The sequence below is a fragment of the Oncorhynchus kisutch genome, linkage group LG19 (assembly GCF_002021735.2).
Source record: "Oncorhynchus kisutch isolate 150728-3 linkage group LG19, Okis_V2, whole genome shotgun sequence".
In the NCBI taxonomy this organism is placed as follows: domain Eukaryota; kingdom Metazoa; phylum Chordata; class Actinopteri; order Salmoniformes; family Salmonidae; genus Oncorhynchus; species Oncorhynchus kisutch.
Window position 1 is genome coordinate 16,873,129 of NC_034192.2, and position 27,817 is coordinate 16,900,945.

At 43.0% G+C, this 27,817-nt stretch overlaps 1 protein-coding gene across 1 annotated transcript in view; it reads left to right on the forward strand.

The window, feature by feature from the left end:
• The first annotated feature begins 10,074 nt into the window (after window positions 1–10,074).
• LOC109864391 (TBC1 domain family member 22B-like) overlaps window positions 10,075–27,817 on the forward strand; it is a 170,981-nt gene continuing 153,238 nt past the window's right edge. The window contains exons 1-5 of the mRNA XM_031798280.1: window positions 10,075–10,293; window positions 11,222–11,278; window positions 14,751–14,934; window positions 15,101–15,326; window positions 16,858–17,022. Of these exons, the coding sequence (XP_031654140.1) occupies window positions 10,232–10,293; window positions 11,222–11,278; window positions 14,751–14,934; window positions 15,101–15,326; window positions 16,858–17,022 (694 nt within the window). The 5' untranslated portion in view covers window positions 10,075–10,231. The remainder of the gene's footprint in view (window positions 10,294–11,221; window positions 11,279–14,750; window positions 14,935–15,100; window positions 15,327–16,857; window positions 17,023–27,817) is intronic.

Consider the following 27,817-nt stretch of genomic DNA (forward strand, 5'->3'; position numbering starts at 1 on the left):
CCTCCATTGTGGGAGGCACTATTTATCAATAATTTGGGTGTTTTTGTTTGGCCCATGTGAGTGTGGGCAAATACATGACTGAAACAGGAAGCAACATTTCAACGCTACAGGGGATACAAATTAAAAGTGATTTGAAACCTCTCTCGAACCAATTAATTATACACACGTTATGTTTCCAGTTTGAGTATGTGACATGGGTGAATAGTAAAGTTTATTTTGACATTTTACAGACAAACGTATATATATTATGTTGACAATGCTATGTTGATCTGAGCCTTACTGTTGGAAAACCACCACAGTGTCCGAATTTTGGCTGTGGCAGATACACCTCCCCTGATATCACTGCTTTACTTTCATCTTGAGTCGGTTGCTTTCACCTTATTGCTCAAGCCCCCATGCAGTTGACATGTAGGCACAAGTCAGAAATGTTTAATCCCCATAATGCAACCCTCCTTTGGAAGACTTGACAAAAGTGATCCAGTCGAACGCGCCCAACGTCAAATACTATAGCCAAAGATTTCTACAACTAAAATTAACCCAAGATAGACCCGAGTCTGTCGTTTTCATTGGGAACACATTTGTAGTGTTGGAAAAAGTACCTTATTGTCATATTTGAGTAAAAGTAAAGATACCTTAATCACTCAAGTAAAAGTGAGACATTAAGTAAAATAGTACTTGAGTAAAAGTTTAAAAAACGTATTTGGTTTTAAATATAGTTATGTGTCAAAAGTGAAAGTACAAATAATTCCAATTTCCTTAAATTAACTAGACAGCACTATGTTCTTTTTTTAAATTTTTTTAACAGATAGCAAACACTCAGATGTAACTTACAAATGAAGCATGTGTGTTTAGTGAGTCCGCCAGATCAGAGGCAGTAGTGATGACCTGGGATTTTTTTCTTGATAAATGCATAAATTGAATCTTTTCCTGTCCTGCTAAGGCTAAGCATTCAAAATGTAACCAGTACTTTTGGGTGTCAGGGGAAATGTATGGAGTAAAATGTACCTTTGTTTTTTTTAGGAATGTCGTGAAGTAAAACTTGTCAAAAAAATATAAATAGTAAAGTACAGATACCCCAAAAAAACAACGTAAGTAGTATTTTAAAGTGTTTTTAATGAAGTACTTACACCACTGCAAATGAGTCAAAGTGGGCAGAACAAGGTGGGCAGAGCTAGCGAGATCCTATTGGGTGCGTTCTACCATGTATTTGCATATTTCCGTTAGGAAACGCCTACTGTGAAGTGCTGGTGTGCAATAACAAAAATTCACCCTTGCACCCCTAAACAACTCTTTTTTTTAACCTTTGTGGAGGGTAAAATCTACAAAACTTAGTCCACTGTTTGTAACAGATTTTTGTTTTGGGAAATCTATATTGCTCAGTGGGGATTTTAGCTTGTAAATCTTGGTGGGGCAAACTCCCCCAAAAACATTTCAGATGCATGCCAGCAAAGCCACGACACTACACTACTTTTCATTCATTACATTATAACAGCGACAAAGGTGAAATGCCTCCCTATATACATATACTTGGAATCACTTGCCACTTTCAAAATGGAACACGAGTCGCTTTAATAATGTTTAAATAATGTTTACATACCGCTTCAGTCGTCTCATATGTATAGACTGTATTATAATCTACTGTATTTTAGTCAATGCCACTCTGACATTGCTCAATCTAAGATGTATATATCTCTTAATTCCGTTCTTTTACTTTTAGATTTGTGTGTATTGTTGTGAATTGTTAGATATTACTGCACTGTTGGAGCTAGGAACACAAGCATTTCCCTACACCTGCAATAGCATCTGCTAAATATGTGTATGTAACCAATACAATTTGATTTGATTTGATTTTAAAGGCACCACAAACTGTTTGGGCCTACATAAAGCTTTCTCAACAGCAGAGCTTTCTTTTCAGCACCATGGATTGATATCTTCCAACAATAATTCATCTTTTTTTGTTATTTCAATTTGTGGAAGAACAGTATATGTGACATTTTGCATGACTCTTGTAAGATGTCCTTTTTTTAACACCTGATATGATGTTTTAAGTACTTTCAAGTACAGATGCCCTTCATGTAAATAACTTAAATGCAATATGTTATTAATTCATTTGTATGGAGGTTCATTTAAAAGTTGGTCTATCAACTTTAGCACTGATGACTTTTCTTAAAAGTTGAGTCATGAAATCTTAGTCTCATTTAAAATGAAGCCCTCAATGTGAACATACCATAGAATAACTACAAAAATAGGATCCAATTAAATTAATTCAATCAAAACAAGCACAACTTGTAAATATCAAATATGGATCAATGTGATGTACCAATATGCAGGTCCCTAAGGTCAATATTACAAAACGTCCAGAAAACCATTCTCTTTGCGTTTAACACTATGATCAGCAATTAAGTTTTGAATTGCGTTAAACCCATGCTAAAGGCAAGACATGTCCTTCTGCACTGAGGTGACAGCAGTAAATAAGTATTAACTGCTTAGAGTTCATGCTAAATGTGGTGACAGAGAGACGTACTGTATATTGTAATTAATTTAAAAAAGCGAATCAATATCAAATGAATACTCACATACTGTATGTGATGACTTATTTGTTTTTAATTCATTCAGATTAAAAAAGGTTCAAATGATCACACACAAAATAATTCTCAACAGAACACATTGTACATAACATTTTCTACACTAGGAACAACATCTTAAAATTAAATTAATTCAATATATTGTGCTGGTTCAAATCATATACAAATTGATTCACATAGAAAACACCTACTATACATTTAATTTCCTACAATATGGGTGACCTGTCTTCTGAAATGTATTCAGATTCAACACACTATACAGGTTCAGGGGATCATAAACTCACAGAAAAAACAGTTAATTATGTAGCTTGGTTTAACAACAAATGATTCACTCTGCAGTGATTTATAAAAAGAGCGTGCAGCAGCTGGCAAGTAGTTCAGCATGGTCATCAGATCTTGGTACTTGTTTTTTTTGATGGGCAGAGGACTCTCATATGCTCTAGGGTAGTGGCTTGCAAAATAGGGAGGTTGAGGTGTAGCTCCTTGTTTTGGTTTGGAGATCAGCCACGATTTCCATCCCTCAAATAGACTGTGGCTCTGTCTGGCGTACAGATCTCAATTATTGAGATGCACAAACTTTGACATAAGGGAACAACGAGCGGATAAGAGGCAATCTGTCGTTTCAATTAAGACATTAATGAGCGAGCTAGGACAGACGTAGTCAATATAACTCTTTCTTCAGCACTTTTGAAATGTACAGCGACAGAATACAGAATATGGGCGGTTCTTCCAGTATTCTCCCTGTACACAAAGTCAGAACCATAGGATAAATAAAGGGGGCAGATACAGTGCATTAGGTTAGTTTTCAGACCCCTTTACTTTTCCACATTTTGTTAAAGCCTTATTCTAAAATGGATTTTAAAAAATGTCCTAATCAATTTACACACAATTCACCATAATGATATTTGAAATTTGAACAAATGTATTAAAATATATACGTCTATTACATTTACATAAGCTTTCAGACCCTTTCCTACGTACTTTGTTGAAGCACATTTGGCAGAGATTACAGCCTCGGGTCTTCTTTGGTATGACGCTACAAGCTTGGCACACCTGTATTTGGGGACTTCCCCATACAGTAATAATCAATACTACTCACCCAACACTCAGGTCAGGTGTGGACCAGTGCTGCCTTGGCTGCAGTCTTGTGGTTCGCTGCTGCTCCCTTCTTACCAGGCACAGCCATGGCATCAGTCATGAAGTTCAACTTCAACTTGAGAGTTGAGTATGCATTTAAATGGCTAGACAAATAAGCGACCATCTAGCCAGGCTAATATGGCGAACTAAACTCAGCAAAAAAAGAAATGTCCCTTTTTCAGGACCCTGTCTTTCAAAGATAATTCGTAAAAATCCAAATAACGTCACAGATCTTCATTGTAAAGGGTTAAATACTGTTTCCAATGCTTGTTCAATGAACCATAAACAATGAATGAACATGCACCTGTGGAATGGTCGTTAAGACACCAACAGCTTACAGATTAAGGTCACAGTTATGAAAACTTAGGACACTAAAGAGGCCTTTCTACTGACTGAAAACACCAAAAGAAAGATGCCCAGGGTCCCTGCTCATCAGTGTGAACGTGCCTTAGGCATGCTGCAAGGAGGCATGAGGACTGCAGATGTGGCCAGGGCAATAAATTGCAATGTCCGTACTGTGAGAAGCCTAAGACAGCGCTACAAGGAGACAGGACAGATCGTCCTCGCAGTGGCAGACCACTTGTAACAAGACAAGCACAGGATCAGTACATCAGAACATCACACCTGCGGGACAGGCACAGGATGGCAACAACAACTGCCCGAGTTACACCAGGAATGCAGAATCCCTCTATCCTGTCCATAATAGGCTGAGAGAGGCTGGACTGAGGGCTTGTAAGCCTGTTGTAAGGCAGGTTCTCACCAGACATCACGCTTTACATCGACGCCTGTACTTTGGAGTAGGATACATTTTGAGGTGGAGGGTCCATCATGGTCTGGGGCGGTATGTCACAGCATCATTGGACTGAGCTTGTTGACATTGCAGGCAATCTCATCCTCCTCCCTCATGTGGTACCCTTCCTGCAGGCTCATCCTGACATGACCCTCCAGCATGACAATGCCACCAGCCATACTGCTCGTTCTGTGCATGAATTCCTGCAACTGTCACTGTTCTGCCATAGCCGGCGAAGAGCCCAGATCTCAGTCCCATTGAGCATGTCTGGGACCTGTATCGGGGGGTGAGGGCTAGGGCCATTCCCCCCAGAAATGTCTGGGAACTTACAGGTGCCTTGGTGGAAGGGTAACATCTCACAGCAAGAACTTGCAAATCTGGTGCAGTCCATGAGGAGGAGATGCACTGCAGTACTTAATGCAGCTGGTGGCCACACCAGATACTCACTGTTACTTTTGATTTTGACCCCCCCTTTATTCAGGGACACATTATTCAATTTCTGTTAGTCACATGTATGTGGAAATTGTTCAGTTTATGTCTCAGTTGTTGAATCTTGTTATGTTCATACAAATATTCACACAAGTTAAGTTTGCTGAATATAAATGCAATTGACAGTGAGAGGACGTTTCTTTTTTTGCTGAGTTTAGCTAACCATGAGCTAGGTCCAGTGGCTTCGAAAGTATTCACCCCCCTTGGCATTTTTCCTATTTTGTTGCATTACAACCCGGAATTAAAATTGTTTTTTGGGGGGGGGTTTGAATCATTTGATTTACACAACATGCCTGCCACTTTGAAGATACAAAATCTTTTTTATTATGAAAAAAAAAACAGAACTTGAGCGTGCATAACTATTCACCCCCCCCCCACAAAGTAAGTCAATACTTTGTAGATCCACCTTTCGCGGCAATTACAGCTGTATGTTTCTTGGTGTATGTCTCTATAAGCTTGGCACATCTAGCCACTGGGATTTTGTCAGTTCTTCAAGGCAAAACGGATCCAGCTCCTTCAAGTTAGATAGGTTCCGCTGGTGTACAGCAATCTTGAAGTCGTACCACAGACACTCAATTGGATTGAGGCTTTGACTAGGCCATTCCAAGACATTTAAATGTTTCCCCTTAAACCACTTCAGTGTTGCTTTAGCAGTATGCTTAGGGTCATTGTCCTGCCGTCCCAGTCTCAAATCTCTGGAAGACTGAAACAGGTTTCCCTCAAGAATTTCCCTGTATTTAGCGCCATCCATCATTCCTTCAATTCAGACCAGTTACCCAGTCCCTGCTGATGGAAAAACATCCACACAGCATGATGCTGTCACCATCATGATTCACTGTGGGGTTGGTGTTTTCGGGGTGATGAGAGGTGTTGGGTTGCGTCAGACATAGCATTTTCCTTGATGGCCAAAATGCTCAATTTTAGTATCATCTGACCAGAGTACCTTCTTCCATATGTTTGGGGAGTCTCCCACATGCCTTTTGTCGAACACCAACCGTGTTTGCTTGTTTTTTTCTGTAAGAAATTGCTTTTTTCTGGACAGTCTTCTGTAAAGCCCAGCTCTGTGGAGTGTATGGCTTAAAGTGGTCCTATGGACAGATGCTCCAATCTCCGCTGTGGAGCTTTGCAGCTCCTTCAGGGTTATCTTTGGTTTCTTTGTTGCCTCTCTGATCAATGCCCTTCTAGCCTGGTCCGTGGGTTTTGGTGGGTGGCCCTCTCTTGGCAGGTTTGTTGTGGTGCCATATTCTTTATATTTTTTAAGACTGGATTTAATGGTGCTCTGTGGGATGTTCAAAGTTTCTGATATTTTTTTATAACCCAACCCTGATCTGTACTTCTCCAAAACTGTGTCCCTGACCTGTTTGGAGAGCTCCTTGGTTGTCATGCTGCCACTTGCTTGGTGGTGCCCCTTGCTTAGTGGTAGGGCCTTTCAGAACAGGTGTATATATATAATGAGATCATGTGACAGATCATGCGACACTTATATTGCACCCAGGTGGACTTTATTGAACTAATTATATGACTTCTGAAGGTAATTGGTTGCACCAAATCTTATTTAGGGGATTCATAGCAAAGGGGGTGAATACATATGCACTCACCACTTTCCAGGTTTTTATTTTTTAGAATCTTTTGAAACTTTTTATTTTTTTTATTTCACTTCACCAATTTGGACTATTATGTCCATTACATGAAATCCAAATAAAAATCAATTTAATTTACAGGTTGTAATGCAACAAAATAGGAAAAACCCCAAGGGGAATGAATACTTTTGTTAGGCACTGTAGCAACTGCAGATAACAGGCATTTAAGACAGATAATTAGCCCAAGACAGTTCACAGAATTGCCCATTTATTAATTACAAAATGTAGCTAACATTAGATAGTTTATCCATAGATTCTTACCTTTGTCTCGATTCGGAAGTCTCATCCAGATCATCATGTCCCTGGTGAGGGACGTGACGCTTGCTACAGGCATTTGTAGTTCTGTATGATAGCCACATTAGCAGCTAATTTGCATTTAATTTTGGGGGGAGGTGGGTAAATACAGGCAAATGTATTGATTAAAGTTACCTTTTCCGAGAGAGAGATTCATACAGTTAACAAAATGTTACACCAGGGTAAGCCGACACGAAACACAGCACTTATTTGAAGTCTTTCTAAAATCCAAAATGAATTTTGGATATATATTGATATTTTTCTTTATTTTTTGGGGTAAGGGGACCCTAGCGGCCAGGGTCCCTAAGTGACCACTTATGTCTGGAACCAGCATAGTACAGATCTTAACTGCTTGTTGCTGCTTTTGATCATTTTATCTGTATATTTTAGCCATTTAGCAGACACTCTTATCCAGAGCACTCAGGGTTAAGTGTCTTGCTCAAGGACACATCATACATTTTCACTCTAGTTGGCTCTGGGGTTCAAAACCAGGAAACTTTCAGTTACTTGCCCAACGCTCTTAACCATTAGACTACCTGCCACCATGTACAGGAAATCATCATCTGTCATCTTCTTCTTCGGTGGGGTTTATTGGCGGTTGGAATCCAACATTATGGTGCATTACTATCTTTTGTTTCACCGAGTAGTGGCTGAACGACGACACAGATAATATAGAGCTGGCGGGATTTTCCATGCACCGGCAGAACAGAGAAGCTACGTCTGGTAAGATGTCTATTTCTCATGTGCGGACCAGTTATTGCTCACCTGAGGTAGCTGTAGACCACAATATCTACCAAGAGAATTCTCATCTATATTATTCGTAGCCGTCTATTTACCACCACAAACCGATGCTGGCACTAAGACCGCACACAACCGACTCTATAAGGTCATTAGCAAACAATAAAATGCTCATCCTGAAGTGGCGCTCCTAGTGGCCGCGGACTTTAATGCAGGCTAACTTTAATCCGTTTGACCTCATTTCTACCAGCATGTCACATGTGCAACCAGAGGGAAAACAATCTGGACCACCTTTACTCCACACACAGAGATGCATACAAAGTTCTCCCCCACCCTCCATTTGGCAAATATGACCATAATTCTATCCTCCTGATTCCTGTTTACAAGCAAAAACTAAAGCAGGAAGTTCCAGTGACTCGCTCAATACGGAAGTGGTCAGATGACGCGGATGCTACGCTACAGAACTGTTTTGGTAACACAGACTGGAATATGTTCTGGGATTCATCCAATGGCATTGAGGAGTATACCACCTCAATCATCGGCTTCATCAATAAGTGCATTGACGATGTCGTCCCCACAGTGACCATAGCCCAACCAGAAGCCATGGATTACAGGCAAGGTCCGCATCAAGCTAAAGGCTAGAGCTGCTGCTTCCAAGGAATGGGAAACTAATCCGGACAATAATAACAAATCCCTCTATACCATCAACCAAGCAAAGCGTCAATACAGGATTAAGATTGAATCCTACTACAGCGGCTCCGACGCACGTCGGTTGTGGTAGGGCTTGAAAACTATTATGGACTACAAAGGGAAACCCAGACGAGAGCTGCCCAGTGACGCGAGCCTACCAGACAAGCTAAATGCCTTTTATGCTTGCTTTATGGCAATCAACACTTAAGCATGCTTGAGAGCACCAGCTGCTCTGGGCGACTGTGTGATAACGCTCTCAGTAGCAAACGTGAGCAAGACCTTTAAACAGGTCAACATTCACAAAGCCACGGGGCTAGACTCATTACCAGGACATTTACTCAAAGCATGTGCGGACCAATTGGCAAGTGTCTTCACTGACATTTTCAACATCTCCCTGACGGAGTCTGTAATGCCTACATGTTTCAAGCAGTCCAGCATAGTCCCTGTGCCCAAGGAAGCGAAGGTGTCCTGCCTAAATGACTACCGCCCCGTAGCACTCACGTCGGTAGCCATGAAGTGCTTGAAAGGCTGGTCATGGCTAACATCAACAGCATCCTCCCGGATATTCTAGACCCACTCCAATTCGCCTCCGTCCAAACAGATCCACAGATGACGCAATCTCAATCGCACTCCACACTGCCCTTTCCCACCTGGACAAAAGGAACACCTATGTGAGAATGCTGTTCATTGAGTACAGCTCAGCGTTTAACACCATAGTGCCCTCAAAGCTCATCACTAAGCAAAGGACCCTGGGACTAAACACCTCCCTTGCAACTGGATCCTGGACTTCCTGACAGGCCGCCCCCAGGTGGTAAGGATAGGTAACAACACATCTGACACGCTGATCCTCAACACTGGGGCCCTTCAGGGGTGTGTACATAGTATTTTTTTACTTAATATTTTTTTGGTTTAGTCGCTAAATATGTTCTTAACTCTTCTTGAACTGCACTGTTGGTTAAGGTCTTGTATGTAAGCATTTCACAGTAAGGTCTACAGTTTGATTTATTTTTTATTTAACCTTTATTTATCTAGGCAAGTCAGTTAAGAACAAATTCTTATTTACAATGACAGCCTAACCCCGCCAAACATGGACAAATTGTGCAGACTCCCAATCATGGCCGGTTGTGATACAGCCTATAATCAAACCAGGGTCTGTAGTGACGCCTCTAGCGCTAAGATGCAGTGCCTTAGACCGCTGTGCCACTCAGGAGCCAATTTGATTGATTTGATATCCTCCACATTCTGTACTGGAGTGTGGGCCAGAGACAGGGAGAACCTAAATCCTACCTGCCAGCTCATCTGCCATCCACATTGACCGTTTATATTATACCTCGTTCAAGTACTAGTCTGCACAAGGAAACTTGGAAATGTCCGACTTGCTCAATGGTTGTTGTTAATCACGTGCTGCGTTTCCTATTTCCGACTAGGACTTGAACGCGGTATTATACCTCAGCGACGTTTACTGCGTTCACAAAGCTAGTCGGAACAATGAAACATGGACATTTCTGTCTTCCTGGTTCGTTGAACGCGGGACGTAGATAACTATAACTTGTTAGCCAGTCGGATAATTCAGAGTTTCTAGTTTCGACGAGCACATGAATGCAGCAACTGACACATTTGAAGATGACGTCAAGCGCGTCTCAACTCACATACAGTAGATTGTACTTGTGATTGGGCGATGGCTAGGCATTGTGAAACTGACCAATCCCTACAGCGCTTGCTCAGACTAACGCAGCTCCAACATGGCGGCGTTCTGAGTTTTGGAGGAGGGACCTGGGCGTAAATAAACACGCTTTAGACTTTTTAAAAACTTTCGGTAACAATACTCGCATTTTTGTGTTTGTGACATATTGTACCAGGGAAAGAAAATGTCAACTGACGGAAACAAGAAACAATTCTGGAAAAGAAATACAGCTAAGGTCCCTGGCAGGTATAAGTGACGTGTTCCTTCTTGGTAGCTACATTTGCTCACTGCTTGTTAGCTAGCTCCGTTGCACTATTACGTTTGAAATTACAGGTCACACTGACTGTAACGTTGAAACATTTAGCTTTTCACACATCCAATAATTATGTGTTGCTTCATGTCATACTTTATGGGGTTGTCAAACGTGCGCATGCTCTTGCCTCAGTGATTCTAGAGAACATATCACCAGCCGCTAACGTTAGCTAAATGCTTGTAGTATGAGTTCGTCGTTTGGTATTCAGCTAGCTTAGCTAACCAGATAGCCAAGCCTAGCATTCCTTGCTAGCAAGTTAACTTTCTAAGGTTTTTATTTAGGTAGCTGTTGGCCTTTTCTGATTTAACTGACTCGTTGTCAGAGCGTATTGTCAATATAGCAAAAATTAAATATCAATATGACGTATTGAACTTATTTTTGATGTGTAGCTAAGTTCCAAGTAACTTTACGTTTAGGCTCCAGTTCGCTAACTTTCTAAGGTTTTAATTTAGCTAGCTAGTAGCCTTTCCTGGTTGAACTGACTCGTTGTCAGAGCGTATTGTCATCATAACGTTACCAGCAATGAAATTCACAAGACGACTTATTGAACTTTATGATGTGTAGCCACGTTAAGTAACTTTACGTTTAGGCTAGATGGCTACATGCTCATCAAATAATCAAATGCGGCATCATATTGCCAACTACTGTTGACAGCTGCTTTCAAATGAAACCTAAGTAAACCAAAGTTGGTCTGCTCAATGAATTTTCTCATTATTGGAGTGCACTTTAACTTAATCAAGGCATTAGTTGACAGAGACATGTTATCCACTGTTTACTATAATACACTGTAATACATTATTTCAGTAGATTTTCTTGTCAAAGCATAGCAATAGGTCATTGTGTTTTTTCCCCTCTCCACAGCATACAACATGTGTATGGTGCTCAACACCCTCCTTTCGACCCTCTTCTGCATGCTAAGTAAGTGTCTGATTAGTTGTGCGGTATATGTCCAACAGTATGTCTGAGTCCCAAATGGCTCCCCATATCCTTCCAGTGCTGCACAATATAGGGAATAACATGCCATTAGGGACATATTCTATAATGAATGGTGACTGTTGCTTTCGGGTATGTAGGTAGCTTTAGTCCTTTGATATGGGATTTAAGATGGCCATTCAGGTTGGAGTAGTGGACTGACCTGAAAATCCAGTTTCTAACTTTCAGGAAATGCTGAGGTTAAAATTCAATGCTATTATAACTTCCTTTCGCCTCAATCACACCGGCAGCGACATTTGATTTTGGTACAACAGAAGTACATTCATTTACTATGGAACGCTGTGCTTTCCTTGCGTCATTGCAGAGACAGTTGCAGTGTGTTGCATACGTTGTATTTATCCAACATACGCATCAAATGATATGGCTTGACAGAAATGGTAGCAGAAGTTTCTAACTTTCAGGAAATGCTGAGGCTAAATTTCAATGCTATTATAACTTCCTTTCGCCTCGATCCAGATGACACTGCATACCATTTTGCACAATGACGCTGTCTGTGTGATCGATGAGTTAGGACTATTGTAATTAAAAGAAACACTGCATGTCCTTGTTTGACTGTCTTTTTAAGCACCCGTTTGACTTGATTGAGGATAGGGAATTATGTCCGCTCCACTTTAGCCTGGGTGTCTAACTGTTTAATCAGCACTAGCTACATCGTTTCCTTGCCAATAGAACAGCAAATTGGCATAAGGGCAATTCCACGGTAATAACATTATGCTTTGACTCAGGTTTTTCACTTTCAAATGTATGACAAACAAAAAATAGATTGATTTCAAAGTTCACCAAACCATACAAATCTATGCACAATGACTTTGGTAAGGGAATTACAATAAAATCTCCCACACATTTTTATGAGACCACATTGTCCAAAAGCTCCGAATTAAGATTCAAAGATGTCTGCAGAAATAATGGCATGTCAGCTCATTTTTTACAAGTTTGAACATCACAGCAGAGGACAGGACAGTACAATACAGCAGCGTTCAGTAAAGTATGCTACTGTATTGTCCTATATTATACTATTGTATGTAACTTTACTGTACTGTGCTCTACTCACTGTTCTGTGCTCTACTCCCTGTACTGCACTCTGCTATCCAAATGTATGTCTGTGATGATAGGTTCAGATTTGGTCCAGTGTGTTTTGTCTGTGGATGTTCACATCAAGGCCAGGGTGGCCTGACCAAATGTGAACTACTTTTCAATGTCCATGAACGTCTGGTGTTGGCCGTTACTCAGTGAGTGAGGATGCTGGTTACAGTAAATTGAAAGAGAGAGTGCTCATGGATGGGTGTCAGTAAGTGCTGGAAGAGGTGACATTAACTGGGTCCATTAACATTAACACTCTTGGTTTGACCACCAGACAACAGAAAGACAAAGAAATCAGTTCTGAGCTGAACATAAGTATGCCAGTGGTAGAGAGGACAGTAGAAGGTGACCCAACTGTGGTTTGTGACACATTATTTTCCATTGTAGTCATTTCAGTTGCAGTGTTTTTTTTTGGGGGGGGGGTAATTCGGCTACCAATTTGGTAACTGATTAGGAGTTTTAATAATTAGTAAACAAAATTGATATCAGTAACTAACTGGTAGGTCTACCATTACTTGTTACTTCTGTGAGCTTACATTATCCTCCCTCATGAGGGAGAGAAATGAGAAAATATCTTAAGATATGTGGGGTTTTGGTAACAGAATTACAAGGCACAAGACTATTTCTTAAACTTACAGAAGGTAAACCATTTCTCCAATACTAAATATAAGGGTTGATATTAGTTGTCAAGGGTCTATACATTGACATTATTGTGTTTTGATGCATTTCTAATACCGTTTTTAAGACTTTTTCTGGTAGATGTTTAAGTCCCCTTTTCCATCTGTTTATCCAGAAATAAAACCTTTAATTATGCCACATTTTTTAGATGGAAAATGTATACCTTAAATTTGCCAAAATATATACTCTTCGCTTTCACAATTTTATATGCGCCTATGAACTTCACATTTTGGTGCTCATGGGTCGTTTTCAATGGAAATGCTCTAAAGCAGAGACAGATTTGGCACCTAGAAGGGCTTACTTCTCAGGCTGTGGCACCTACTATTTTTTTTAATGATCTGTCTTATCTCCATTTGACATCTGTTAGATTAACTCACACAGACCCAAGGTAGGCTTAATCAAATATTCTATATAGGTAACTGAATAATAATCTCTCTACTGGCTCTTTGGGCTGTGCAGCACAGTTCAGTCCAGCCCAGTCCAGCATAGTTCTGAAACTCCACCCATCTGCTCACGTACCGGTATACCAAGTATATTCTCCCAACTGTTGGTTGTGGGTTGACAAGGAGAGAGCGGAAACAGATGAAACAGCTGATCTTCAGTAATAGGCTTTTGTTGCTTTGCCTTTAGATCAAAGTGCTGCAAGTCTAATCATGTGGCTGATGTCCACAGAGGGGTTTATTTCATTTACTTGTTATTGTTAGGCTGACTTCCATGGTTTTATCACCTGTCAGGAGTGGGCTAGTCACAAGTAGAGTCATATTGAACTTGGCTTTGCTTTTGTTATGCTAATGCTTTTGTTTTGAGTGAAAATAATGAGATGGAAAGGAAGTGTCCCCTCTCCTCTCTCCTTCCACCCGTGCTGCTTTTCAATCTCTGGTGCACACCTGAGTCTCATGGACACGAGAGGAAAAAGGATAAATTAAATTGGCTTTTTATTACTTTTTTCCCCCCCCTGAAGAAAACGTCTCTCATACACAAAGGAAGGTTTTCTGTGATAAATTGTTGTTAATTGATTTAATCTGCGCTGTGATTGTGTACCTTTTACAATAAGCTTTTTGAAATAATTCAAATAGATGCTGACTCATTGATTGTCCTTGCGGAATGTTTTTGTGATTGTTTAATTTCTTTCATTATCGTCATTCAGTTTTTTCCCCCCCAACATTCTCGTCAGTCAGTTCTTTTCAACATCGGCTCGCTGCGTCAACGTGAGAATATCCATCTGTAGATGGGGCACAGCTCCAGTATCATTAATAGAACTTCAAAATACACTCAATTGAGATTTTTTGGAATTTAGTACAAGGGTATGTTCTTTGGCTGAAGTAGGCACTTTTTGACCAACTGTATTTGGCATTTGAATCTCTAATTCCATTGAATGAACAGTTGAGGGATGTTTGTGAAGTGGCCCTACCAGGGTGAATTTGTCTCCCAGTCCTAATCTTTCATGGCCTTTCTGTTCATCCTTTCTAAGTTTTACACCTGTCATTCAATTCACCATTATTACCAACCTCTTCCAACTTCCTCTAAAAAAATAACATGAATTGAAAATACATGTATAATTTTGGGTTTTTGGTCTCTTTTTTTTTAATGCTTTGGATGACTTCTAGTACCCTTAACTTCTCATCTTTCCCCATCTTAGTCTAATCAAAGCGGGCAACAAGCCCCAGATGACACCGGGAGGGAAGCCAAAGAAAGCCACCACCTTCCAGGAGTTTGAGAGCATCACCAGCGATGCCTGGGACGTGGGGGACGACGACGACGAGCTGCTCGCCATGGCTGCACAGAACCTCAACACCGAGGTCGTCATGGAAACCGCCAACAAGGTGATTCTATCCTGTCAACATACACAGCAGTCAGTCGTCCTTGGGTGTTTCAAAGGCCCTTATGTACTCATAAGCCCTGTTTTATATTAACTTATACGCCCTTATAATACATTAAGCTGTTTTTAAGGAGTTACATTTAAAAAAATATGTTATTGTCATTTTGCAGGTGATCGAGAACCACAGCAAGCAGCAGGAGAAGCAGAGACAGGACGATGCCGACGCGTCAGAGCTGGAGGACCGAGAGGAAGAGGCGCATGAGGAAGAGGTGGAAGAGCAGTGGGAGGAAGGGGAGGAATCGACCCCTGAGGTGTCGTTTGCTTGTGAGCCCAGCCCGCTCAGTGATGGCAGACTGGTGAAGTCACTGAGTGAGGCCCCCATCGGATCACCTAAGGGTAAGTAGACATATGTCGCACGTTTCTCTTCTCGGTCTCTCTCCTCTCTATCCATCAATCAACAAACAGACAAAAAAATGTAAGCGTCAGGTGAGGTGACAGATGTGAGGAACAACTTCCTAACAAGGAAGGAATCTTGAAAGGAGGAACCCCACTCCATAGGGCCCATAATTTCCTCTGTCTTCAGTCTTCACCCACTCCTTCTATACACAATATTTCCTCTCCCCCTGCCTCTGCTCTGAGCCTGCTAGGCTTTTCATGTTCATTTGTTAGTGTGGTAGCAGCAGCAGAGGGTGGTGTTTGTCTTGTGCAGTAGGGAACATCTGCCTGCTGTCTGTGGTGGTGCAGGAGATAAGACAGCAGCCCGTAGCAGCCCTAACTCCAGTATTATCTCCATGGAGGAGACACTGGCAGAGTAGACACTGTCTGGTGTCTGCTCCATTCATCTGTGTTGATCAGTACACACGCATATATATATCTCTCACTCTCTCACTCACACACACAAAAGACAGACCCGCGCATCTGATGTGTTCATACACTGACCCCTACTCGCCCACGGACCCCTACTCCCCCACGGACCCCTAATCGCACACGGACCCCTACTCGCACACTGCCCTTCCTGCTGGGAGAGACCTCATATTTTCTGTGATAGTTCTGCTCTCTATTGTAGTGCTTGGGTAAATTATATATCATGGTGATTATGCAGTGGAGGTTGAGCGACCCACTCTGTTCTTTGCCTGCAGGAAGTGATAGTATTCACACACTCCCCTTTGCATGCTGTGTTCAAACCAAGCTGCCGTCTTGAGCTCAACTCATCACAAAAAATCTGTGTTCATTTTCCTTTAGTCACATCACTATAATATTGTTGTCTGTCTGGTAGCTTCTCTCTACCCCGTCTCCTCTCCCCTCTGTCTAACCTGGCACTCCCCTCCCTCCACGCTTTCAGCCTACAAACAAGCTGCTCTCTGCTAATGGAGAGACAGAAAGAGAGAGAGTGGCCTGACCTCGGCCCTGCAGCACTCTACACCTTCTCTGGGTGTCCTCCGCTGTCCTCTACTTCTGCTGCTGGGAACAAACTCTACTCTGCCTTGTTATTGTCTATAATGGGGCTCCCGAGTGGCACAGCGGTCTAAGGCACTGCATCTCAGTGCTAGTCGTCAGTACAGAACCTGGTTCGATTCCAGGCTGTATCACAACTGGCCGTGATTGGGAGTCCCATAGGTTGGCGCACAATTGTTAGGGTTAGGCCTGGGGTAGGCTGTCATTGTAAGTAAGAATTTGTTCTTAACTGACTTGTCTAGTTAAATAAATATAAAAATGCAGGTTTGCTGTTACTGTAGTGGAGAAAGGTGGTTGGGTTACACAGTGTTTGTGTGACAGTTTTGTATGACATGTGAATTCAATGGGTGTGCTCAGAGGAAAGGTGCTCGCAACAGGTGTGCGTGTTTGTGTTTTTGCGTGTGACCAAGTGTGTGCATCTTTGTGTGTGTTTGTTGTTCTCAGTATCTCTCCCTTCTCTCTGTTTATCCAGATGCGTCGCTCCACAGACAGCAGTCCCTGCCCCACCGGCCCACCATCCCCATGGTGGCTCGTATAGCTGACCAGAACACCTCCGGGACCCCAGCCATGACAGAGAGGGAGGCATCCCGCCTGGACAAGTTTAAACAGGTCCTGGCTGGACCCAACACTGACCTTGGTATGTTGCTGGATATGAATTACAGATCTAAGATCAGACTCATGTAGGAATGGTGCTCATAGGGATCATCGAACCCAATACCGTTTTGAAGCTCTGATATGTGCTTCGTGTAGGAATGTTACCACTCAACCACACAGGTTCACCCCAATCCTGAACTAAACCATTTAGGGGAAAGATATCTGACCTTGTATCATTGTGTTGGGTTGCAACACCTCCCCGTCTCACCTTCTAATAGAAAACCCAGTTCATAGCTCTGTGGTAAAGAACTCCATCTGAGAAAACAAGCAGTGAAACATCTGCTGTGTTCTAACGATGCCATATGAATAGCTGAGGGGGAACTAAACTTTGCCATCTGGCCAGTGGCCACCGTGCATAATCCAAGGGACACAAATGATGCTTTTAGTTTGTACTTACTCGTTCTCTAGCTTTACTTCTACTGTACTCCTTTGAGACGAGATGGTGCTTTAACTTGTGATCCAAGGCCGTAATGGGGTAACGGCAGTAGCTTTGGTATTGTTCTTTCATGGGCATTTATATGGCCGATTTGAACATTTTTTTTTGTGTGTTTTACGCTTTCAACTTCTAAGGGCTATTCTATGGAGGATTTAAAGTTCTATGGGTGATTTGAAGGAGTCTATTCACCCTTTCACTTACGCTTGTTCTCCTATAAGTTTCAAGGTTTTGTTCTTTGTCAGTCCTCTAATCCTGCAGTATCTGTCTGGCTTATCAGCTCCGTCCTGGAAAGGCATGGGGGCAGTTTGGTATGACTTGCATTGGAGCTGCTCAGGTGTGTGTGTACTTACGTGTTGTCAGACTCGCTCTTAACCATTTTGTACCGTTGATGATTTTCCCTGCAGTCGGCTTTTGTAATGCTCTGAATATCCTTGGATTGTGCTGTGTGATTGTATGTGTGCTGTCTGATCCGCCTCAATGATTCCAGCTTCCGTCGTTGTGCCTGAGCCAGAGGTGAAGGCGTCTTAGCGAGGTTGTACCTGTGAGGGAGTCGGTTCTATTGTTTGAGTCATTGTGATAGCGCTGATTCAGCCCAGTGGCTAGATCATTTTGTGAGGCTATGTGTCACTGACTGTCTCTCTGGTTTATACAACGGGAGGTAAGCTATTAGTCATGAAGTGGTTCAGGGTCGTGCTGAGACACATGAGGGAATAGGATTGTGGTAAGTGAGGTGCTGAATGTCAAAGAAGACCACTTCTGATTTTGAAAGGCAAAGACCATAACAGGTTCGCCTTTTTTGCCAAACATTCCATTTTCAGTAGACTCGTGTAACCGGGAAAACTCATGACTCAAGAAGGGTCCACTGTATAGAGCTTGATACACAACCTGTGGTTTTAATGTCGCATGTACAAGTACAGTGAAATGCCTTTCTTGCAAACTGAAAACCCAACAATGCAATTATCAATAACAATATATTACTACAAAAATACACAAGAAATAAGAATATGAAATACACAAAGTAAGTAACCATACTATATACTGGAAATATTTAAACAGTCAGTTAAGAACAAATTCTTACTTACAATGACGGCCTATTAGGGATTAGGCAATAGGATATAAGATAAACAGAGTAGCAGCAGCTTGTGGGTGTGTAGAGTTTTTAAATTATTATTTTTAAAATTTAAATTATTACATTTTTTAGTTAACCAGGCAAGTCAGTTAAGAACAAAATCTTATTTCCAATGACAGCCTACCGCGGGACAAACCCTAACCCTGACAACGCTGGGCCAATTGTGCGCTGCCCTATGGGACTCCCAATCACGGCCGCCGGTTGTGATACAGCCTGGAATGTTTGAGTGAGCAAATGATGGAGTGAGAGTTTGAGTGTGTAGAGCCCTGTGAGTGTGCATAGAGACAGTGCGAGATTGAAATAAAAGGTCAATAATGATACAAGGTTAACACAGTTTGTGTAGCTATTTTGTTAGTTAGTCGTATTGCTTTGGGAGAGAAGCTGTTCAGGTGTCTGATGTACCTCTTGCCATGCGGCAGCAGGGAAAATAGTATATGGCTTGGGTGGTTGATGATTTTCCGGGCCTTATTTTCACACCGCCTGATGTAGAGATCCTGGATGGTAGAGAGCTTGGTCCCACTGATGTACTGGGCTGTCCTCACAACCCTCTGTAGGGCCATGTGATCGAGGGCGGTGCTATTGCCATACCAAGCAGTGATGCAGCCAGTCAATATGCTCTCAATGGTACAGCTGTAGACCCTTTTGCGGATTTGAGGGACCATGCCAAACCTTTTCAACCACCATTTTAAGTCCTTAGTGATTTTGGCACAATTTGAAGATCTACTTGCTCCACTGCTGCCCTGTTGATGTGGATGGGGGCGTATTCGCCACCCCTGTTTCCTGAAGTCCATGATCAGCTTCTTGGTCCTGCTGACATTGAGGATGAGGTTGTTGCTATGTGACCACACTGCCAGGTCACTGACCTCCTGATCAGGCCTACCACCGTCGTGTTATCAGCAAACTTGATAATGGAGTTGTGCATGGCCACACAGTTGTTGAACAGGGAGTACAGGAGGGAACTAAGCACACACCCCTGTGGGGCCCCTCTATTAATGGTCAGCATGGCGGGATGTCCAGGATCCAGTTGCAGAGGGAGGCATTCAGACCCAAAGTCCTAAGCTTGGTGACGAGCTTAGAGTGGACAATAGTGTTGAACACTGAGCTGTAGTCCATTAACAGCATTCTCACATAGGTATTCCTCTTATCTAGGTTGCTGAGGGCAGTGTGAAGTGCAATTGAGATTGCATCATCTATGGATCTGTTGGGGCGGTATGCAAACTGGAGTGGGTCTAGTGTGGCTGGGATGAGGCAGTTAATATGTGCCATAACTTGCCTCTCAAAGCACTTAACAATTAGAGAAGTTAGTGCCACAGGGTGGTAGTCATTGTGACATGAAGCCTAAGAGTTCTAAGGCGCAGGAATGATTGTGGTCATCTTAAAACATTGGGATTACAGACTGGGACAAGGAGAGGTTGAAAATGACTGTGTATTTGCCTGCCAAACTGTTCTGCACGTGCCCTGGAATAACGTTGGGGCCCGGAGAGCGAGATCACCCATTCCTCTGGGTTGGTGACGTCCCTCACACCTGGCTCGATGTTGTTGTCAAAACGTGCATAAAATACATTGAGTTCGTCTGGTAGAGAGGCATCGTTGGGCAGATCACGGTTGGGTCTCGATTTGTAATGCATAATGGACTGTAGTCCCTGCCACATACGGTGTGTGGCGGAGTCTGTGTAATGATTCCACTGTATTTCTATATTATCCTTTTGCTCGTTTGATTACTTTACGGAGTTTATAGCAGGCCTTCTTGTAATTATTCCTGTCTTTGGCCATAGCATCAGGGTTGTCTAAGATGGCACTGTGTGCGGTAGCCCTGTTCTTTAGTTAAGCGCCAACTTGTTAATCCAGGGCTTTTGATAGGGGAAGCAGAAAACCCTCATCGTGGGTACTACGTTGCTGATGCATTTTCTAAGAAGTCTAATAAAGGGAGGTGGAGGCTGGGGGGAGAGCAGCATGGTACAGTCAGTGATTCTACCAGGCCAGCAGTCGGGATCTGCTTTTTAAATGGAGTTGTCGCTGCTTTATTACATATCCAAGCTGACTAGCCAGACACATGATGCCAACGATGAAATATGAACTTAATTCTGTCTGTGATGGAGGTGGTTAGCTCGTCAATGTTGGCGCTGGAGTCTCAAAACATATTCCAATCAGCACTAGCAGAGCAGTCCTGTAGCATAACCTCTGATTCTGGTGACCGTTTCTCAACCGAGCGAATTGCAGGTACTTCTTGTTTGAGTTTCTGCTTGTAAACAGGAAGCAAAAGTACAGAGTCATGATCTGATTTTGCCAAATGGATGACGAGGGAGGGCCTTGTATGCATGCTTGACAGGGTAGAATAGCAGTGGTCTAGAACTTTATCGCACGTAGTTGCTTTGGAGAAGTGTTGATGGAAGTTGGGCATCAAATCAAATTTATTTGTCACAAACACTTGGTTAGCAGATGTTAATGCGAGTGTAGCGAAATGCTTGTGCTTCTAGTTCCGACAATGCAGTAATAACCAACGAGTAATCTAACCTAACAATTCCAAAACTACTACCTTATACACACAAGTGTAAAGGGATAAAGAATATGTACATAAAGATATATGAATGAGTGATGGTACAGAACGGCATAGGCAAGATGCAGTAGATGGTATCGAGTACAGTATATACATATGAGATGAGTAATGTAGGGTATGTAAACATTATATTAAGTAGCATTGTTTAAAGTGGCTAGTGATACATGTATTACATAAAGATGGCAAGATGCAGGAGATGGTATAGAGTACAGTATATACATATGAGATGAGGAATGTCGGGTATGTAAACATTATATTAAGTAGCATTGTTTAAAGTGGCAAGTGATATATTTTACATCAATTTCCATCAATTCCCATTATTAAAGTGGCTGGAGTTGAGTCAGTATGTTGGCAGCAGCCCCTCAATGTTAGTGGTGGCTGTTTAACAGTCTGATGGCCTTGAGATGGAAGCTGTTTTTCAGTCTCTCTGTCCCCATTTTGATGCACCTGTACTTTCCTCGCCTTCTGGATGATAGCGGGGTGAACAGGCAGTGGCTCGGGTAGTTGTTGTCCTTGATGATATTTTTGGCCTTCCTGTGACATCTGGTGGTGTAGGTGTCCTGGAGGGCAGGTAGTTTGCCCCGGTGATGCGTTGTGCAGACCTCCCTACCCTCTGTAGAGCCTTACGGTTGTGGGCGGAGCAGTTGCCGTACCAGGCCGTGATACAGCCCGACAGAATGCTCTCGATTGTGCATCTGTAGAAGTTTGTGAGTGCTTTAGGTGACAAGCCAAATTTCTTCAGCCTCCTGAGGTTGAAGAGGCGCTGCTGCGCCTTCTTCACGACGCTGTCTGTGTGGGTGGACCAATTCACTTTGTCCGTGATGTGTACGCCGAGGAACTTAACTTACTACCCTCTCCACTACTGTCCCATCGATGTGGATAGGGGGGTGCTCCCTCTGTTGTTTCCTGAAGTCCACAATCATCTCCTTTGTTTTGTTGACGTTGAGTGTGAGGTTATTTTCCTGACACCACACTCTGAGGGCCCTCACCTCCTCCCTATAGGCCGTCTCGTCGTTGTTGGTAATCAAGCCTACCACTGTAGTGTCGTCCGCAAACTTGATGATTGAGTTGGAGGCGTGTGTGGCCACGCAGTCGTGGGTGAACAGGGAGTACAGGAGAGGGCTCAGAACGCACCCTTGTGGGGCCCCAGTGTTGAGGATCAGCGGGGTGGAGATGTTGTTACCTACCCTCACCATCTGGGGGCGGCCCGTCAGGAAGTCCAGGACCCAGTTGCACAGAGCGGGGTCGAGACCCAGGGTCTCGAGCTTGATGACGAGTTTGGAGGGTACTATCTAGGGTACTTTGGAGGGTACTATGGTGTTAAATGCTAGTCGATGAACAGCATTCTCACATAGGCATTCTCACAGGTATTCCTCTTGTGCAGATGGGTTAGGACAGTGTGCAGTGTGGTTGAGATATCATCGTCTGTGGACCTATTTGGGCGGTAAGAGAATTAGTGGGTCTAGGGTGTCAGGTAGGGTGAAGGTGATATGGTCCTTGACTAGTGTCTCAAAGCACTTCATGATGATGGAAGTGAGTGCTACGGGGCGGTAGTCGTTAAGCTCAGTTACCTTAGCTTTCTTGGGAACAGGGACAATGGTGGCCCTCTTGAAGAATGTGGGAACAGCAGACTGGGATAGGGATTGATTGAATATATCCGTAAATACACCAACCAGCTGGGCTGCGCATGCTCCGAGGGCGTGGCTTGGGATGCCGTCTAGGCCTGCAGCCTTGCGAGGGTTAACGCGTTTAAATGTTTTAGGAGAGTCCGCAGGTTTTGGTTGCGGTCCGTGTCAGTGGCTCTGTATTGTCCTCAAAGCGAGCAAAAAAAGACATCCTGGTCCGAGACGGGGCTGGTTTTCTTTTTATAATCCGTGATTGACTGTAGACCCTGCCACATACCACCTCGTGTCTGAGCTGTTGAATTGTAACTCTACTTTGTCTCTATACTGACGCTTAGCTTGTTTGATTGCCTTGTGGAGGGAATAGCTACACTGTTTGTATTCGGTCATGTTTCTGGTCACCTTTCCCTGGTTAAAAGCAGTGGTTCGCGCTTTCAGTTTCACGCGAATGCTGCCATCAATCCACGGTTTCTGATTTGGGAATGTTTTAATGGTTCCTATCGGAACGACATCATCAATGCACTTTCTAATGAACTCGCTCACCGAATCAGCATATTCGTCAATGTTGTTTGACGCAATGCTGAACATATCCCAGTCCATGTGACCGAAGCAGTCTTGAAGCGTGGAATCAGATTGGTCGGACCAGTGTTGAACAGACCTGAGCGCGGGAGCTTCTTGTTTTAGTTTGTCTGTAGGCAGGGAGCAACAAAATGGAGTCGTGGTCAGCTTTTCCGAAAGGAGGGCGGGGGAGGGCCTTATATGCGTCGCGGAAGTTAGAATAGCAATGATCCAAGGTTTTACCAGCCCTGGTTGCGCAATCGATATGCTGATAGAATTTATGGAGTCTTGTTTTCAGATTAGCCTTGTTAAAATCCCCAGCTACAATGAATGCGGCCTCAGGATATGTGATTTGGAAAGAGTCAAAAACATTTTGTTCAGGGCCATCTGTGTCTGCTTGGCGGGGAATATATATGACTGTGATTATAATCGAAGAGAATTCCCTTGGTAGATAATTCGGTCGATATTTGATTGTGACGAATTCTAAATCAGGTGAACAGAAGGACTTGAGTTCCTGTATGTTATTGTGATCACAACACGTTTCGTTAATCATAAGGCATTCGCCCCCGCCCCTCTTCTTACCAGAAAGATGTTTGTTTCTGTCGGCGCGATGCGTGAAGAAACCAGCTGGCTGCACCGATTCCATTAGCGTCTCTCGAGTGAGCCATCTTTCCGTGAAGCAAAGAACGTTAGTCTCTGATGCCCCTCTGGAATGCTACCCTTGCTCGGATTTCATCAACCTTGCTGTCAAGAGACTAGACATTGGTGAGTAGTATGCTAGGGCGTGGTGCGAGATGTACCTGTCTCCGGAGCCTGACCAGAAGACTTTGTTTCCCTCTTTTACGACGTCGTTGTTTTGGGTCGCAGGCTGGGATCCATTCCGTTGTCCTGGGTGGAAGGCAGAACACAGGATCTGATTCGGGAAAGTCATATTCCTGGTCGTACTGATGGTGAGTTGACGTTTCTCTTATATTCAGTAGTTCTTCCCGACTGTATTTAATGAAACCTAAGAGTACCTGGGATACCAATGTAAGAAATAACACGTAAAAAAACAAAATACTGCGTAGTTGCCTAGGAACGCGAAGCGAGGCGGCCATCTCTGTCGGCGCCGGAATTGAACGGCTACCAGATATCTCCCATTCTCCCACATTTCAGGTTGGCAACACGGGGAACCCAAACATGAGCAATAAAACTACTATTGATACAGAAACTGTTTCCCCTTTTTCACAGCAACGGTTTCCTTTTTTCTTTGCCCTTAGAGACAAACTAGGACCAACAATAGTATCCTGCCTCTCATTATTTAAAGCATTGTACTGCTGTTGTACTACGTTATCGCATAATTCATAAAGATGGTACCATATGTATAATGCAGTTTTAAAACCATGCTATATCGATGAGGCAATACCATGGTATTATTTCGGATCATGGCAGTACCATACTTCAACGCTAAAACCATCGGAATTGGGGTAAGTAACTGCCGATCTGATGTTCAAGAGTTCTTGTCGGTTGTGAGAAATGATAGCGGATTTATTTAGTGAAAATAGAGTAAAAATAAATGGCAAAATAATCACAAAGTAGCAAATTTCTGTCGACGCTTGCAAAACGGCGGCAATCCAGTATGGCGCTATCTTGTGAGGTCATAAGAGGATTTAAAGCCATCCATATACCAGTACATGTCTTCATCTGTCATCTGTGTATTATTATGGACTCCTGAGGGGAGGGAGATGGAGGCTGGGGGGGAGCAGCATGGTACAGTCAGTGATTCTAAGTCTGTCAACAGTGATTACACCAGGCCAGCAGTCGGGATCTGCTTTTTAAATGGAGTTGTCGCTGCTTTATTACATATCCAAGCTGACTAGCCAGACACATGATGCCAACGATGAAATATGAACTTAATTCAGAGGCCATAATTAAGAGACACAGAGGTAGAGGGCAAAACAGACAGCGAGAGAGAGGGAGATTGGCAGAGGGTAAGGGAGACAAATCGATTGATGGAGAGAAAGAGAGAGCCTGTTGACAGAGATGGATGGGTGTGTTGTCCTGTGGTTGAGGTGGCCGACCTGGTTTTTGTCCTGGTCTCCCCTCTGTGATGTCAAATCAAATTTTATTGGTCATATACACATGGTTAGCAGATGTTAATGCGATTGTAGCTAAATGCTTGTGAAGAAAAGTGATTGAGTGTATTGCAAAGCAAATTCTAACAGCATATTGATTGCACTATGCAATTGCACTATATTTGTTCTCAAATTTGCTTTGTTAAAATCGCCAGTTACATGAAATGCAGCCTCAGGATATAGGGTTTCCAGTTTACATAGAGTCTAGGGAAGTTCCTTGAGGGCCGTCTTGGTGTCTGTTTGATGGGGAATGTACACCGCTGTCACGATAACTGACGAGAATTCTCTTGGGAGATAATATGGCTGGCATTTGATTGTGAGGAATACTATGTTAGGTGAACAAAAGGACTTGAGTTCCTGTATGTTGTTATGATTACACCATGAGTCGTTGATCATGAAGCATACACCCCCACTCTTCCCAGAGAGGTGTTTTCATTGAAATGCCTGGTGGCTGAACCGATTCTGACAACATATCCCGAGAGAGCCATGTTTCTGTGAAACAGAGGATTTTACAATCTCTTCTGTCTCTCTGGAAAGCAACCCTTGCTTGAATTTCATCTACCTTGTTGTCAAGAGACTGGACATTGGCGATTAGTATACTCAGGAGCGGTGGGCGAGGGCCGCCTGACCAGAGGGCCGCTCCGTCTGCCCCTTCTGCGTCGCCATTGTTTTGGGCCGGCTTCTGGAATTAGGTCCATTGTCCTGGGTGCTGGTCCAAACAGTGGATCATCTTTGGGCAAGTCGTATTCCTTAGTCGTAATGTTGGTAAGTTGACTCCGCTCATATATCCAATAGTTCTTCCCGGCTGTATGTAATAAGACTTACGATTTCCTTGGGTAAAAATGTAAGAAATCAAAATACTGCATAGTTTCCTAAGGACTTGAAGCAAGGTGACCATCTCTGTTGGCGACATCTTACTTTTTTCATCACAGCATCTGTAGAATTACATAGCCATTTATCAGTCCTCTCACCACCAACAGCGCTCGCTTAAACCTCCATCTCTCTCGCTCTGTCGCTCTTTCTCGCTCAAAACTCATCTACTCATCCCTCTCTCAATCACACAGCTATCAATCCCTGGAGACGTTGCCCTCTAGTGTATAACGACCCCTGACTCTTGTCCTTGATGTTGGGGGTTGTGTGTGTATCAGGGAAGGTGTGCACGTGCGCTTCACTCTTTCTTTAGCCTGATGGATTTCAGCCTGGTTTGTGGCTCTAGCCCTCCATCATGTTGGGATTTGTCTCCAGAGGTGTGTGTGAAACTGACTGACTGCTCCACTCTGCTCTCACCTGTTTAACGATTAGAAGATGGGCTTGGCATGGGATAGAGCGAGGCTAAAACCGTTAGGTCTAAAAAATGAATCACTCTTTTTCTTGTCATTCCCAGTTTCTATGATCTTAATTGTCACAAAGATTTAGAAAAGACAATCGTGTACTTTGGTTATTCCAGATGCAATATACAGTTTTTGTTTCTAATTCAAGCATTCATCAGCCATCTGTGTTTGTGGGGGGGGGGGGTGTGTGTGTGTGTGTGTGTGTGTGTGTGTGTGTGTGTGTGTGTTATTTTGAGCAGTTTATGTCAGGATTTCTGGGTTTCTCCAGACAGAGCAGTGAACCTGGCAGAGGTAGGCAGGCTGACAGAGCGGAACAGAGCAGGCTTTACGGCACTAAGGCCACAGAGACCATGGCAAGAGCAGGCCAAACCCATTTATCACCACGGAGAGTGAGAATATGACTGGATCTCATTCACAGCCTCTTATCTGTCTCCCTTTTGCTGTCTCGATCTTTCGCTCTCATTCTCACTCTGTCACCTGTCTGTCCCCCACCCTGCTCTCTCTGAAAAGTCATTTAAATGAATTTAATAATTTCTCATAATGTTATATATTAAGGCACAGTTTAAATATTTTATCAATCGCATAAAAATCAACATATCAGCCAGGATCGGAATGACACTTTAGAGCGTCTGTGAGTACGCTCATTACCTGCATGTAAAACGATTGGGCTGTTTCTCAAGTGGAGAGACAGACAGTCAGACATTGCAGTAGCAGGCAGTCCTAGACTATAAAATATAATAGTGAACAGAACAAACTAACTTGGTAGCGAATTAAAAAAACATCTTGTTGCCCGGCTAGTTAACTGTTTAACTATTATTAGCGTGTATTAATGTTTTCATCATGTCCCAAAAACGACATTCTATGATTCATTTTAGGGCTGACCCTATTTAGTTGACCAGTTGATTGTTTGGTCGATAGGCTGTTGGTCGACCAAGGTTTTTTTTTTTTTTTAATTGAGCAGTGGCAAAGGGTGGCTACTGTGAAGAATCTCAAATATTAATATTAATAAGTCCTTTACCAGTCGCACAAGT